General features: G+C 47.4%; 1 protein-coding gene across 3 annotated transcripts in view; it reads left to right on the forward strand.

The window, feature by feature from the left end:
- The window catches only part of tbck (TBC1 domain containing kinase), a 75,580-nt gene that overhangs the window by 12,676 nt on the left and 45,787 nt on the right, over window positions 1-17,117 (forward strand). For all 3 annotated transcript variants that reach the window (XM_055924051.1, XM_055924054.1, XM_055924052.1), the window contains exons 9-21: window positions 238-299; window positions 635-783; window positions 1,143-1,281; window positions 5,787-5,886; window positions 11,496-11,545; window positions 11,784-11,913; window positions 12,296-12,394; window positions 12,643-12,705; window positions 12,857-12,983; window positions 13,147-13,197; window positions 13,315-13,398; window positions 14,039-14,124; window positions 16,696-16,732. In XM_055924051.1, the coding sequence (XP_055780026.1) occupies window positions 238-299; window positions 635-783; window positions 1,143-1,281; window positions 5,787-5,886; window positions 11,496-11,545; window positions 11,784-11,913; window positions 12,296-12,394; window positions 12,643-12,705; window positions 12,857-12,983; window positions 13,147-13,197; window positions 13,315-13,398; window positions 14,039-14,124; window positions 16,696-16,732 (1,177 nt within the window). The remainder of the gene's footprint in view (window positions 1-237; window positions 300-634; window positions 784-1,142; window positions 1,282-5,786; window positions 5,887-11,495; window positions 11,546-11,783; window positions 11,914-12,295; window positions 12,395-12,642; window positions 12,706-12,856; window positions 12,984-13,146; window positions 13,198-13,314; window positions 13,399-14,038; window positions 14,125-16,695; window positions 16,733-17,117) is intronic.

Below are 17,117 nucleotides of genomic sequence, written 5' to 3' on the forward strand. Positions count from 1 at the left end.
AACTTGTAACCGCTAGCTGTGTGTGTTTGTGCGCGCATCTGTTTGCGTGTATATGTGTGCTAATGAAATTCATATGCCCTCCATTTGCCAAAGTGTTTCCCTTGTAAAAAGGCTTTTAACCTTTCTCAGGCTATTTTATTTCTTTAGGATGCTGAAAAGCCATAAAAGCAGAGGGAGATTGGGTCTGTGGGTCTGGATTGTAGCATAACTAATGTGATTGTCAACGTTTTGTTACAGGAGCTGCCTGAGAACGTCCTAACATTGTTAAGGAAATGCCTGACCTTCCTGCCCTCCAGAAGGTAACTCGACCAGAGATGTTTTATATCATGTGGATTGGACTCTGTTGTGTTGGCTATCATTTCCTGTTGGGAGGCCCATTCTCCATGCTTTCTCCATGTACTTTTGTCATGCAGCTGAACTATGTGCAGGGTAATGACAGGGTAATAACAGGGCAATAACAGGGAAAGTGATCAGAAACATGCCCAAATGAGAACATGGTACGTTTAGAGAGAACATTTGAGAACACTCCACATAACATTTCTGTCGTGAAATCTGAACCTTTGGTGAAGTGCATCGATATGTTTTTGTTGCGTGTTCAAAGAAGTTTGAGATTTCACTCTGTGCTTCCATCCAGACCCACCCCTGCAGAGCTGCTGGTTGACCCAGTGTTTGAGGGCGTGTCGTGTCTCTACGCCCCGTTCCAGCAGCCCGTCGGGCTGTTCTCCTCCTCCCTGCGCTGTGCCCACCTGGAGCTACCAGAGGACATCAGCCAGCTCTGCAAAGGTCAGAGTGCACCCATGCATGTCCTGACGTGGGCACACACACGCATGGACACACACACACAAGCAAGCACACAGTTACGGATGCACATATATTATAAATTGTTGTTTACCATCGTAGACCTGGCTCTATGGATAAAGGATACATCTCACACGACCACATTTTCCCATGTAGAGGACCACCGTGTATCATCCTTGATGCTTAGTGTGGGATTTAATGGAACCCAGGAATCCCTGGAAAACAGTGGCAATTGATATCGACTGGACTATCCTGGCTAAGTGAATGCATAACATGACATGAATTGAAATGTGACTGATTTGAATGTATTAGACGGTTAAATCAATCTATCAATCATGTCCCAGATGATGATGAGGAGTACCTGGGGGAGAGGGCCATAGACGAGGTGTACCACCTGTGGTGTTTGGCTGGAGGAGACCTGGAGAAGGAACTGACCAACAAGGAGATCATCCAGTCCAAGCCTCCCGTCTGCACCCTGCCCAAGTACTGTACAACACACCCTTTCTACCTAGTGGACTGTTTCAGATCATGTAGTTAAATACAGCATGCCTTTCTACTGTCTCAGATAATGTAGTTATGTACAGCATGTCTTTCTACTGTCTCAGATAATGTAGGTAGATACAGCATGCCTTTCTACCGGACTGTTTCAGATAATGTAGTTATGTACAGCAGGCCTTTCTACTGTCTCAGATAATGTAGTTATGTACAGCATGTCTTTCTACTGTCTCAGATAATGTAGGTAGATACAGCATGCCTTTCTACCGGACTGTTTCAGATAATGTAGTTATGTACAGCAGGCCTTTCTACTGTCTCAGATAATGTAGTTGTATACAGCAGGCCTTTCTACTGTCTCAGATAATGTAGGTAGATACAGCATGCCTTTCTACCGGACTGTTTCAGATAATGTAGTTATGTACAGCAGGCCTTTCTACTGTCTCAGATAATGTAGTTGTATACAGCAGGCCTTTCTACTGTCTCAGATAATGTAGGTATATACAGCATGCCTTTCTACCGGACTGTTTCAGATAATGTAGTTATATAAAGCATGTCTTTCCACTGTCTCAGATAATGTAGTTATATATAGCATGACTTTCTACTGTGTCAAATAATGTGATTATACACAACATGCCTTTACTGTCTTAGATAATGAAGTTATACACAGCATGTCTTTCTACTGTCTTAGATAATGAAGTTATATACAGCATGTCTTTCTACTGTCTTAGATAATGAAGTTATACACAGCATGTCTTTCTACTGTCTTAGATAATGAAGTTATACACAGCATGTCTTTCTACTGTCTTAGATAATGAAGTTATACACAGCATGTCTTTCTACTGTCTTAGATAATGAAGTTATATACAGCATGTGTCACGCCCTGGCCTTAGTATTTTTTGTTTTCTGTATTATTTTAGTTAGGTCAGGGTGTGACATGGGGAGTGTTTTTGTTTTGTTGGTTTTGGGTGTTGTTTATGGTAAAGGGGTTGTTGTATAGTATATGGGTTTGTGTGGAGTACATGTTTCTAGTGTTGTCTATGTATGGTTAGTTGTCTAGGAGAGTCTATGGTTACCTGAATGAGTTCCCAATTAGAGACAGCTGATTTCGGTTGTCTCTGATTGGGAGCCTTATTTAGGGTAGCCATAGGCTCTCATTGGTTGTGAGTAATTGTCTATGTAGAACGTTTGTAGCCTGTATGTATGTGCACAACGTTTGTAGCTTCACGGTCGTTTTGTTGTTTTGTTCGTTTTGTTAAAGTGTTTCGTGTTTATTTTTGTCATCTTTTAAAATAAAAGAAGATGGCTTATTTTCCAACTGCTGCGTTTTGGTCCGTCAATCCCCCACACGATCGTGACAGAATTACTCACCATAGGACCAAGCGGCATGGAAGGCGGCAACAGGACCTACCTACACAGGATTTCTGGAGTTGGGAGGACGAATTGGAAGGAGAGGGACCTTGGGATCAACCTGGAGAATATCGCCTCCCTCGTGAAGAGCTGGAGGCAGCGAAAGCCGAGAGGAGGCGATATGAGGAGGCAGCACGGAGACAAGGCTGGAGACCCGTGAGTACAACCCAAAAATTTCTTGGGGGGGGCCTTAAAGGGAGTGTGGCGAAGTCAGGTAGGAAACCTGCGCCTACTCCTTGTACTTACCGTGGAGAGCGAGAGTACGGGCAGACACCGTGTTACGCAGTAGAGCGCACGGTGTCTCCTGTACGCGTGCATAGCCCGGTTCGGTACATTTCAGCTCCACGTATCGGCCGGGCTAGACTGAGCGTTGAGCCGTATGTCATGAAGCCGGCCCAACGCATCTGGTCACCAGTGCGTCTCCTCGGGCCGGCGTACATGGCACCAGCCTTACGCATGGTGTCCCCGGTTCGCCTACATAGGCCGGTACGGGTCATTCCACCTCCCCGCACTGGTCAGGCGACGGGGAGCATACAACCAGGTAAGGTTGGGCAGGCTCGGCGTTCAAGGGAGCCAGTACGCCTGCACGGTCCGGTATTTCCGGCGCCACCTCCCCGCCCCAATCCAGTACCACCAGTGCCTCCTCCACGCACTAGCTATATGGTGCGTGTCTCCAGCCCTTTACCACCAGTGTCTAAACCACGCACCAAGCCTCCTGTGTGTCCCCAGAGTCCTGTGCGTCCTGTTGCTGCTCCCCGCACTAGCCCTGAGATGCGTGTCCCCAGCCCGGTGCCACCAGTCCCGGCACCACGCACCAGGCCTACAGTGCGCCTCAGCCGGCAGGAGTCTGCCGTCTGCACAGCGATGACTGAACTGCTCGTCTCCCCAGCGCCATCTGAGCCATCCGTCTCCCCAGCGCCATCTGAGCCATCCGTCTCCACAGCGCCATCTGAGCCATCCGTCTGCAATGAGCCTGCAAAGCCGCCCGTCTGCCATGAGCCTGCAAAGCCGCCCGTCTGCCATGAGCCCACTGAGCCGTCCGCCAGACAGGAGCCGCTAGAGCCGCCAGCCAGACAGGAGCCGCTAGAGCCGTCCGTCAGACAGGATCTGCCAGAGCCGCCAACCAGACAGGATCTGCCAGAGCCGCCAACCAGACAGGATCTGCCAGAGCCGCCAACCAGACAGGATCTGCCAGAGCCGCCAACCAGACAGGAGCAGCCAGATCAGTCAGCCAGCCATGAGCAGCCAGATCCGTCAGCCAGCCATGAGCAGCCAGATCCGTCAGCTAGCCATGAGCAGCCAGATCCGTCAGCTAGCCATGAGCAGCCAGATCCGTCAGCTAGCCATGAGCAGCCAGATCCGTCAGCTAGCCATGAGCAGCCAGATCCGTCAGCTAGCCATGAGCAGCCAGATCCGTCAGCTAGCCATGAGCAGCCAGATCCGTCAGCTAGCCATGAGCAGCCAGATCCGTCAGCTAGCCATGAGCAGCCAGATCCGTCAGCTAGCCATGAGCAGCCAGATCCGTCAGCTAGCCATGAGCAGCCAGATCCGTCAGCCAGCCATGAGCAGCCAGATCCGTCAGCCAGCCATGAGCAGCCAGATCCGTCAGCCAGCCATGAGCAGCCAGATCCGTCAGCCAGCCATGAGCAGCCAGATCCGTCAGCCAGCCATGAGCAGCCAGATCAGTCAGCCAGCCATGAGCAGCCAGATCAGTCAGCCAGCCATGAGCAGCCAGATCCGTTAGCCAGCCATGAGCAGCCAGATCTGTCAGCCAGCCATGGGCCGTCCCTCAGTCCGGAGCTGCAGTCCCTCAGTCCGGAGCTGCAGTCCCTCAGTCCGGAGCTGCCATTCCTCAGTCCGGAGCTGCCATTCCTCAGTCCGGAGCTGCCATTCCTCAGTCCGGAGCTGCCATTCCTCAGTCCGGAGCTGCCCCTTACCCTGGTGCTGCCCCTTACCCTGGTGCTGCCCCTTACCCTGGTGCTGCCCCTTACCCTGGTACTGCCCCTTACCCTGGTACTGCCCCTGACCCTGGTACTGCCCCTGACCCTGGTACTGCCCCTTACCCTGGTACTGGCCCTTAGTCCGGAGCTGTCCCTTAATGCAATGGGATTAATGTGGAGAGGGGTCATTTTGAAGAAGCTAAGGAGGTGGTTAGGGACTGTGGTGAAGTGGGGACCACGACCAGAGCCGGAGCCGCCACCGTGGAGGGAAGCCCACCCAGACCCTCCCCTAGACTGTGTATGGTGCGCCCGGAGTTCGCGCCTCAAGGGGGGGGTTATGTCATGCCCTGGCCTTAGTATTTTTTGTTTTCTGTATTATTTTAGTTAGGTCAGGGTGTGACATGGGGAGTGTTTTTGTTTTGTTGGTTTTGGGTGTTGTTTATGGTAAAGGGGTTGTTGTATAGTATATGGGTTTGTGTGGAGTACATGTTTCTAGTGTTGTCTATGTATGGTTAGTTGTCTAGGAGAGTCTATGGTTACCTGAATGAGTTCCCAATTAGAGACAGCTGATTTCGGTTGTCTCTGATTGGGAGCCTTATTTAGGGTAGCCATAGGCTCTCATTGGTTGTGAGTAATTGTCTATGTAGAACGTTTGTAGCCTGTATGTATGTGCACAACGTTTGTAGCTTCACGGTCGTTTTGTTGTTTTGTTCGTGTTTCGTGTTTATTTTTGTCATCTTTTAAAATAAAAGAAGATGGCTTATTTTCCAACTGCTGCGTTTTGGTCCGTCAATCCCCCACACGATCGTGACAGCATGTCTTTCTACTGTCTTAGATAATGTAGTTATACACAGCATGTCTTTCTACTGTCTCAGATAATGTAGTTATACACAGCATGTCTTTCTACTGTCTTAGATAATGTAGTTATATACAGCATGTCTTTCTACTGTCTCAGATAATGTAGCTATATACATCATGCCTTTCCACTGTACTGTCTCCAATAACCATTTTAATCATAGAGCAAAGCACAAAGTTAAAATAATGTTAACGTCTGAACTAGTTAACTATATTATATTTAAGTAGATCCATGCTATTATATAGTTTCTCATCCACATGAATAAATGTTGAATTCCTTCTCTGTGTTAGTTTCCTGCTGGAGGATGGGGAGTCTTTTGGCCAAGGCAGGGACAGGAGCTTCCTCCTGGATGATACCACCGTCACACTGTCTCTGTGCCAGCTGAACAACGTGAGGACACCACTGTGACCAATAGATGTAACATTACCGTACAATAACAGGAGCAAGACATTGTAGTAGTATATTGGTCTCTACTGGGACTGTAATGACCAGTATTCTACCAACACCACACGACAGGTCTCTACTGGGACTGTAATGACCAGTGTTCTACCAACACCACACGACAGGTCTCTACTGGGTCTGTAATGACCAGTGTACTACCAACACCACACGACATATCTCTACTGGGACTGTAATGACCAGTGTTCTACCAACACCACACGACAGGTCTCTACTGGGACTGTAATGACCAGTGTTCTACCAACACCACACGACAGGTCTCTACTGGGACTGTAGTGACCAGTTTTCTACCAACACCACACGACAGGTCTCTACTGGGACTGTAGTGACCAGTGTTCTACCAACACCACACGACAGGTCTCTACTGGGACTGTAATGACCAGTGTTCTACCAACACCACACGACAGGTCTCTACTGGGACTGTAATGACCAGTGTTCTACCAACACGACAGGTCTCTACTGGGACTGTAATGACCAGTGTTCTACCAACACCACACGACAGGTCTCTACTGGGACTGTAATGACTAGTGTTCTACCAACACCACACGACAGGTCTCTACTGGGACTGTAATGACCAGTGTTCTACCAACACCACACGACAGGTCTCTACTGGGACTGTAATGACCAGTGTTCTACCAACACCACACGACAGGTCTCTACTGGGACTGTAATGACCAGTGTTCTACCAACACCACACGACAGGTCTCTACTGGGACTGTAATACCAACACCACACGACAGGTCTCTACTGGGACTGTAATGACCAGTGTTCTACCAACACCACACGACAGGTCTCTACTGGGACTGTAATGACCAGTGTTCTACCAACACGACAGGTCTCTACTGGGACTGTAATGACCAGTGTTCTACCAACACCACACGACAGGTCTCTACTGGGACTGTAATGACCAGTGTTCTACCAACACCAAACGACAGGTCTCTACTTGGACTGTAATGACCAGTGTACTACCAACACCACACGACAGGTCTCTACTGGGACTGTAATGACCAGTGTACTACCAACACCACACGACAGGTCTCTACTGGGACTGTAATGACCAGTGTTCTACCAACACCACACGACAGGTCTCTACTGGGACTGTAATGACCAGTGTTCTACCAACACCACACGACAGGTCTCTACTGGGACTGTAATGACCGGTGTTCTACCAACACCACACGACAGGTCTCTACTGGGACTGTAATGACCGGTGTTCTACCAACACCACACGACAGGTCTCTACTGGGACTGTAATGACCGGTGTTCTACCAACACCACACGACAGGTCTCTACTGGGACTGTAATGACCGGTGTTCTACCAACACCACACGACAGGTCTCTACTGGGACAGTAATGACCAGTGTTCTACCAACACCACACGACAGGTCTCTACTGGGACTGTAATGACCAGTGTTCTACCAACACCACACGACAGGTCTCTACTGGGACTGTAATGACCAGTGTTCTACCAACACCACACGACAGGTCTCTACTGGGACTGTAATGACCAGTGTTCTACCAACACCACACGACAGGTCTCTACTGGGACTGTAATGACCAGTGTTCTACCAACACCACACGACAGGTCTCTACTGGGTCTGTAATGACCAGTGTTCTACCAACACCACATGACAGGTCTCTACTGGGACTGTAATGACCGGTGTTCTACCAACACCACACGACAGGTCTCTACTGAGACTGTAATGACCAGTGTTCTACCAACACCACACGACAGGTCTCTACTGGGACTGTAATGACCAGTGTACTACCAACACCACACGACAGGTCTCTACTGGGACTGTAATGACCAGTGTTCTACCAACACCACACGACAGGTCTCTACTGGGACTGTAATGACCAGTGTTCTACCAACACCACACGACAGGTCTCTACTGGGACTGTAATGACCAGTGTTCTACCAACAACACACGACAGGTCTCTACTGGGACTGTAATGACCAGTGTTCTACCAACACGACAGGTCTCTACTGGGACTGTAATGACCAGTGTTCTACCAACACCACACGACAGGTCTCTACTGGGACTGTAATGACCAGTGTTCTACCAACACCACACGACAGGTCTCTACTGGGACTGTAATGACCAGTGTTCTACCAACACCACACGACAGGTCTCTACTGGGACTGTAATGACCAGTGTTCTACCAACACCACACGACAGGTCTCTACTGGGACTGTAATGACCATTGTTCTACCAACACCACACGACAGGTCTCTACTGGGACTGTAATTACCAGTGTTCTACCAACACGACAGGTCTCTACTGGGACTGTAATGACCAGTGTTCTACCAACACCACACGACAGGTCTCTACTGGGACTGTAATGACCAGTGTTCTACCAACACGACAGGTCTCTACTGGGACTGTAATGACCAGTGTTCTACCAACACCACACGACAGGTCTCTACTGGGACTGTAATGACCAGTGTACTACCAACACCACACGACAGGTCTCTACTGGGACTGTAATGACCAGTGTTCTACCAACACCACACGACAGGTCTCTACTGGGACTGTAATGACCAGTGTCCTACCAACACCACACGACAGGTCTCTACTGGGACTGTAATGACCAGTGTTCTACCAACACCACACGACAGGTCTCTACTGGGACTGTAATGACCAGTGTTCTACCAACACCACACGACAGGTCTCTACTGGGACTGTAATGACCAGTGTTCTACCAACACCACACGACAGGTCTCTACTGGGACTGTAATGACCAGTGTTCTACCAACACCACACGACAGGTCTCTATTGGGTCTGTAATGACCAGTGTTCTACCAACACCACACGACAGGTCTCTACTGGGACTGTAATGACCAGTGTTCTTCCAACACGACAGGTCTCTACTGGGACTGTAATGACCAGTGTTCTACCAACACGACAGGTCTCTACTGGGACTGTACTGACCAGTGTTCTACCAACACCACACGACAGGTCTCTACTGGGACTGTAATGACCAGTGTTCTACCAACACCACACGACAGGTCTCTACTGGGACTGTGATGACCAGTGTTCTACCAACACCACACGACAGGTCTCTACTGGGACTGTAATGACCAGTGTTCTACCAACACCACACGACAGGTCTCTACTGGGACTGTAATGACCAGTGCTCTACCAACACCACACGACAGGTCTCTCTCTACTGGGACTGTAATGACCAGTGTACTACCAACACCACACGACAGGTCTCTACTGGGACTGTAATGACCAGTGTACTACCAACACCACACGACAGGTCTCTACTGGGACTGTAATGACCAGTGTTCTACCAACACCACACGACAGGTCTCTACTGGGACTGTAATGACCAGTGTTCTACCAACACCACACGACAGGTCTCTACTGGGACTGTAATGACCAGTTTACTACCAACACCACACGACAGGTCTCTACTGGGACTGTAATGACCAGGGTTCTACCAACACCACACGACAGGTCTCTACTGGGTCTGTAATGACCAGGGTTCTACCAACACCACACGACAGGTCTCTACTGGGACTGTAATGACCAGTGTTCTACCAACACCAAAAGACAGTTCTCTACTGGGACTGTAATGACCAGTGTTCTACCAACACCACACGACAGGTCTCTACTGGGACTGTAATGACCAGTGTTCTACGAACACCACACGACAGGTCTCTACTGGGACTGTAATGACCAGTGTTCTACCAACACGACAGGTCTCTACTGGGACTGTAATGACCAGTGTTCTACCAACACCACACGACAGGTCTCTACTGGGACTGTAATGACCAGTGTTCTACCAACACCACACGACAGGTCTCTACTGGGACTGTAATGACCAGTGTTCTACCAACACCACACGACAGGTCTCTACTGGGACTGTAATGACCAGTGTACTACCAACACCACACGACAGGTCTCTACTGGGACTGTAATGACCAGTGTTCTACCAACACCACACGACAGGTCTCTACTGGGACTGTAATGACCAGTGTTCTACTACACGACAGGTCTCTACTGGGACTGTAATGACCAGTGTTCTACCAACACGACAGGTCTCTACTGGGACTGTAATGACCAGTGTTCTACCAACACCACACGACAGGTCTCTACTGGGACTGTAATGACCAGTGTTCTACCAACACCACACGACAGGTCTCTACTGGGTCTGTAATGACCAGTGTTCTACCAACACCACACGACAGGTCTCTACTGGGTCTGTAATGACCAGTGTTCTACCAACACCACACGACAGGTGTCTACTGGGACTGTAATGACCAGTGTTCTACCAACACCACACGACAGGTCTCTACTGGGACTGTAATGACCAGTGTTCTACCAACACCACACGACAGGTCTCTACTGGGACTGTAGTGACCAGTGTTCTACCAACACCACGCGACAGGTCTCTACTGGGACTGTAATGACCAGTGTTCTACCAACACCACACGACAGGTCTCTACTGGGACTGTAATGACCAGTGTTCTACCAACACGACAGGTCTCTACTGGGACTGTAATGACCAGTGTTCTACCAACACCACCCGACAGGTCTCTACTGGGACTGTAATGACCAGTGTTCTACCAACACCACACGACAGGTCTCTACTGGGTCTGTAATGACCAGTGTTCTACCAACACCACACGACAGGTCTCTACTGGGTCTGTAATGACCAGTGTTCTACCAACACCACACGACAGGTGTCTACTGGGACTGTAATGACCAGTGTTCTACCAACACCACACGACAGGTCTCTACTGGGACTGTAATGACCAGTGTTCTACCAACACCACACGACAGGTCTCTACTGGGACTGTAGTGACCAGTGTTCTACCAACACCACGCGACAGGTCTCTACTGGGACTGTAATGACCAGTGTTCTACCAACACCACACGACAGGTCTCTACTGGGACTGTAATGACCAGTGTTCTACCAACACGACAGGTCTCTACTGGGACTGTAATGACCAGTGTTCTACCAACACCACCCGACAGGTCTCTACTGGGACTGTAATGACCAGTGTTCTACCAACACCACACGACAGGTCTCTACTGGGACTGTAATGACCAGTGTTCTACCAACACCACACGACAGGTCTCTACTGGGACTGTAATGACCAGTGTTCTACCAACACCACACGACAGGTCTCTACTGGGACTGTAATGACCAGTGTACTACCAACACCACACGACAGGTCTCTACTGGGACTGTAATGACCAGTGTTCTACCAACACCACACGACAGGTCTCTACTGGGACTGTAATGACCAGTGTTCTACCAACACCACACGACAGGTCTCTACTGGGACTGTAATGACCAGTGTTCTACCAACACCACACGACAGGTCTCTACTGGGACTGTAATGACCAGTGTACTACCAACACGACAGGTCTCTACTGGGACTGTAATGACCAGTGTTCTACCAACACCACACGACAGGTCTCTACTGGGACTGTAATGACCAGTGTTCTTTTCTCCATATAGTTGAATCTGAAATTAACCAGAACATTTATGTTGAGAATTAAAATCTGGCTTCTCTCTTTCAGAGACTGAAAGATGTGGCAGGAGAGGCATATTATCCTTTATTGGAAGATGAGTAAGAATCCTCTCATCTTTTCCTACTCATTTGTCATGTTTTGACTTAGTCTATCTGTCCTCAGCTCTCGCATCCATTCTCTATTTTTCATTTTATGGCTTGTTCTTTTCAATGACTGATGGAGATGGGTAATGTTCCCTTCTTGCTTTTTTGTTCCCTTGTCTCTCTCTCTGTCTCTCTCTCTGTCTCTCTCTCTGTGTGTGTCTGTGTCTTTATCTGTGTCTTTCTGTCTCTCCAGACAGTCTAGTCTGTCCCAGTCCAACAGCAGCAATGAGCTGTCTTGCACCGTCACGCTGCCACTCATCATCAGGGAGAGGGACACAGAGTACCAACTCATCCGCATCATCCTCTTCGACAGGCTTCTCAAGGTCTGAGCTCTAACACACACCATTCTCTCACAACCCAGTACAAATGCAATCACTCTGCCTCAGCAGTTTTTAAGACCCCCCCAGTTCCCAATGATTCCAGGAATAGAAAGACGAGGAGTACCCAAAGTCACATTGACCCTGTCCCGAGCTCACACTCTTTAACTCATCTTTGTGTTCCTGTCTGGTGATTATTAAAGTATTCTATTAGTGTGTCTATCTTGATTGTATCGCGTGTTGAATTTAAGTGGAGCTATGTGTTATATCAACCAGATTAGTAAAATACAGTGTCTTCTCAATGACTTATCTGGATAAATAAAGGTTTTAATTACAATAGAATCTAATCTTATGATTAGAAAAGGATCTGGTGCTGTTTGTCCCACAGGCATACCCATACAAGAAGAACCTGGTGTGGAAGGAGGCGAGGGTAGACATTCCTCCTCTCATACGTGGACTGGCCTGGGCTGCTCTCCTGGGAGTCGAGGTAGGACAAACTGATAACCATAGAGAGAAATGCATTGTTTTGTTTGTAGAGATAAATAAAGCTGATAAGCATAGAGAGAAATACATTGTTTTGTTTGTGAGTTAAATAAAGCTGATAACCATAAAGAAATACATTGTAGAGATAAATAAAGCTGATAAGCATAGAGATTATGAACTTGATTTACTGCTGGTTTTCATTTAATACTGTGCCATGTTATTTTGGTTGATTAGATTCCTTTTTCTCTCCAGGGGGACATTCAAGCCAAATATGACAGCATAGATAAGGATACACCTATACCCACTGACAGACAGGTATCTGCTCTTCTCATTGTGGACTGGTTATCAGTTGATGGGCAAATGTTATTCTTTTTGCCTGTTTTATAATTTCATATTGAACAGATATATATATCCATCACATGCCTTGGTTCACACATTTCTAATGGGTGTGTTTTTTTCCTCCCAGATTGAGGTGGACATCCCTCGCTGTCACCAGTATGACGAGCTACTGTCCTCGCCACAGGGCCACAGGAAGTTCAGGCGAGTGCTCAAGGCCTGGGTGGTGTCTCACCCTGACCTGGTCTACTGGCAGGGTGAGTCTGTCTCTCTGCTGTCACAATCTGACGCAGTGACTCACATCCATGCTGTGTTGTGGTCAATAGACCACTAGGTGACAGTCAAGTCATACATTTTCAATCTAGCCAATTCAACTCTAGTGTTGATGTGGTTTACGATTGTACCCCATGTTTTGTTCAGGTTTGGATTCACTTTGTGCACCATTCCTCTGGCTGAATTTCAACAATGAAGGTACGGGTATTTCAAACCTTGTTAAAGTAGGGAGTTGTTGATTTGCAGAAGTACAATGTGTATCGCTGATACTCCTCCCTTCTCTCTTCACCTCTTCTTCCCCTTTGTTGTCTGCAGCCCTGGCGTACGCCTGCATGTCGGCCTTCATCCCCAAATACCTGTACAACTTCTTCCTGAAGGACAACTCTCACGTTATCCAAGGTGAGTCCCTCCATGTACAGTGACACTTGAATAACAAGCAGCCTCCATCATCCCAATAAATCAATCTTTAATCTACATAAACATGTCAGTGTTCAATGTATGCCACTAGTAGGTGTATTTATAGAACTGCACCTATGAGTTGTCTAATAACACCCTTTTTTGTGTGATATTCACAATATACTACAGTCTCTCTGCCTTATTACTCAAAGGAAAACTCCACCCAAACTATCTTTTGTTACATTAGTCCATTGTTGATATAGTCCCACAATGTGATCTGGGACAACAAACACACCACTTAAACTCAATATGGAGTGTTGTTTATTGTCCCACCACAGTCTCATCTAATCTCACTGTCTTGGATTTTAGTGTACTTTTGTTTTGGAATAAAAATAATGAAGCTCAATTACATTTTTGTATGGAGACCATACACGACACAAACATCTCTTTATAGTCCTGGTACAAAATATCGACACAATGCCCAATCTAATCTGATGTCACAATAGCTTCTGGGTCTTGTTCAATATGGCACAACGTAGATAAATGTTTTGCAACAGACACCCATGAATAGCGTTCCTCAGATAGGACCACCACTGCTTTTTCGCTAGATTTGAACTCTCCCTCTGTGCTGCACCTGTTTCAGAGTACCTCACCGTCTTCTCCCAGATGATCGCCTTCCACGACCCGGAGCTCAGCAACCACCTCAATGAGATCGGATTCATACCTGATGTAAGTACTGAAATGCGGTCTGGGCTGTGTCGTCCTAACGCGAAAACTGACTGGAGAACAGTGCCGAAGGATCAGAAAACTGACATGAGGGGGCTGATCGTCATATAACTGATAAGGGAACAGTTGTAGTGGATGAGCTGAAAAGTGTTTATACACAGACGTCCTACAGCAGAAAAGTCTGAGGGGAAGTACTTAACTGGAGGGGCCCTACTGTACATCTGACAGTAGAACAGTGCTGAAGGGCACTTATTAGAAAACGCTTCTTTCCTTCTGTGAGTTTTTAGATCATGTAAGGTGAGGGACAACGGGGAGGATGGAGGATGGAGGAGAAGTCTGGAATCTGGCCCAGTCCCAGACTCCCTGGTCAGGGATAAAGAATCACCACTATCACACCCTTCTAATAGAGTCCTGGTTGTCATTGAGAGTTTCTGTTCGGGTTGGCCCCTCTCAGTTTTGGGCCAAGGCCAAGTTCCCTCCATTCGGTACATTTGGGATAATTTATACTGGGTCTAATGACAGTCTGGCCTGCTCTAGGGTCTAATGACAGCCTGGCCTTGCCATAAGGTCGTCGAACACCCGGCCCTCAACCCCCGTTCCAGAACACTCTCTCTCTCTTCACACCGTAGCAAGGTTAAAGGCTCTATAGGCGCTAATCAAGGTGTTATCGTGCTGATGAATGTGTGTCACCTCAGTGGACCAGCCCTGGGGACCTCTTCCAGAGAAAGGCTGCGTCTATCAAACAGGGGCCAGGGTTTTTATGGTGCCCTGTTTTTAAAGATGGATGGTGGAAGTGTTTGATGACGTGTGTAACTCCGCTCCTGTAGGAAACACGGACTTTGTTTCCAGTTCAAATTCATTTAACCAGCTGGGTCGGTTTAGAACCGTTTCTCATTTACAATGACAACCTGAAACCATGAAATCACAGAACATATATCAGTGAAACCATGGTGATTAGAAGATGGGGATGTCCCTGTCTGAAGACACTTAGTGTGGGGGGGAAAATAATGACAATTCGATGTTTCACTGGTTTTCCTGTGGGTGTTTTACAGGTTCCTTTAGGGAAATAATGACAATTCGATGTTTCACTGGTTTTCCTGTGGGTGTTTTACAGGTTCCTTTGGGGAAATAAAGGAAGTGGCACACTAAAACAATTAAAGAACCAACTTTTCTGTCCACATCTACATAGTGATTTCAACAAAAGCATTTGTTATTCTGCTACAAAGCATTACCTTGAGCATATTTTCTTATAATGGTTCTTCTTTTGTCGTCAAGCAACGATGCTGGTGGACTTCAGATTCCAAGCCGCCTCCTCAGAGGTTAACCGAGTGCGTGGTTTTCTAATGATGTCATCTCGACACTGGTGAACCGCTGTTTTATTTGTGTTTCACTTCCCTTTCAAAGGCGAAGGATTGAAACGTTATTTTCCCAGTCTGGTCGGGGATAATGATATTTGAACTCAGTGTGTTGATACAGCTTTTAATGTTTTGAAGTTTGATCCAAACCATAAATAATTAACTTCTGAAGTTCGGAGGGTGTGGAGAGATGGAGGGATTTCATGGCAGTTGTTCTCTCAAAGTAATAAATCCGTACGGAGGCTATAAAAAGCCCAAATGTTAGACTTTCCAGTGACCTCAACATGAACCCTGTGTTTCCCCTGTATACGTGTCGAAGTACAGTGTGCTGTGGTGGTTATACAATAACAGACATTGTCATATAATACTACGTTAAATACACATAAGTCACCAGCCCAGTGTACTGTAGCTGTCTCCTCCTGTAATGCTTCAAGCCATAGCCCCACTACTGCCATTCTGCATGTAGGCTAGACTCCCCGGCCCGCTTGTTCAATTTAAGCTGTTTTCAATTTGGCCACATATTTTGGCCTCCCTCCCCAGGCTGCCATTCACACCTTTCTACGACAACTAATCCCATGAGGCCTAGCCAGGGCTCTGTGGAGGAGACTGCTCAAATTGAGGCCGAGGCAACTCATTACCCTTGGGTATGGAGGGGGTCCACCAGCTCCAGGAAGGCAGCCTACCAGCCCCGCTTAGCGTTTTCCTCTCCTATTTAATTAACCAGCTGAAATCAATTCCATTGCAATAACCCCCCCCCCCCCCCCCCCCCCCAACCCTAATCCTGGAAGAGGTGTGTTTGTGTGTGTGTGAGGGAGGAGGGAAGGATAGAGGGAGAGGGAGGCAGAGGGAGGGGCTCCATAGACTTCAAGTACTCAGCAGTTTGTTGCCACCTCTCTCTTACACACACACACACACACACACACATATACACACACACACACACACAGAGGCTATGCAAACTTAGCAGACATCAGATCAAAGTTTGTGTGACTGATGTGGCTGAAATACGAAATGTCTCTGCTGAAGAAGTTAAATCGATGTAACAGATTAGTGGATTTTGTATGACATTGATTTGATGTGTTTTGGGTTGGAATGTGTACTAACAAAAGTGTATAGCTAGGAATGTTCCATAAAGAATACTACTGTAATGCATAGAACAGAGTAGAAATGCATGACTTTTATTTATTTCATTGACTACATCCTCTCTATCACCTTGCAGCTCTATGCCATTCCGTGGTTCCTCACCATGTTCACACGTAAGTTGACCTTTATTATTATGAAGGTGCTAGTGTGCATATTCTATAGGCCTTGGCACGGTGTGGGGTCAGCAGCATTTGGAGCTCATAACAGAGCAGTTTGGAAAGGTCAAAGCCTCCAGTACGGTAAGGATTAGTTGCTTTTGACAGTAGTGTGACCTTTATAACCAACCCTATTAGATAATGTGTCGAGTCTACTGGATTTACATTATACCACAGAAACTGCTGCCATGAAGGCTATTATATTCTAATCTAATCTATTCTACTCTTCTAGTCTACTCTGTTATAATGCTCTACGTGCTATGCTGGTCTATTACTTCTGTGGTAATATCTTCCTTTATACGGCCACGTAAAGAGTGGGCGTCCTTTATACGGCCACGTAAAG

The sequence above is a fragment of the Salvelinus fontinalis genome, chromosome 5 (assembly GCF_029448725.1).
Source record: "Salvelinus fontinalis isolate EN_2023a chromosome 5, ASM2944872v1, whole genome shotgun sequence".
Taxonomy (NCBI): Eukaryota; Metazoa; Chordata; class Actinopteri; order Salmoniformes; family Salmonidae; genus Salvelinus; species Salvelinus fontinalis.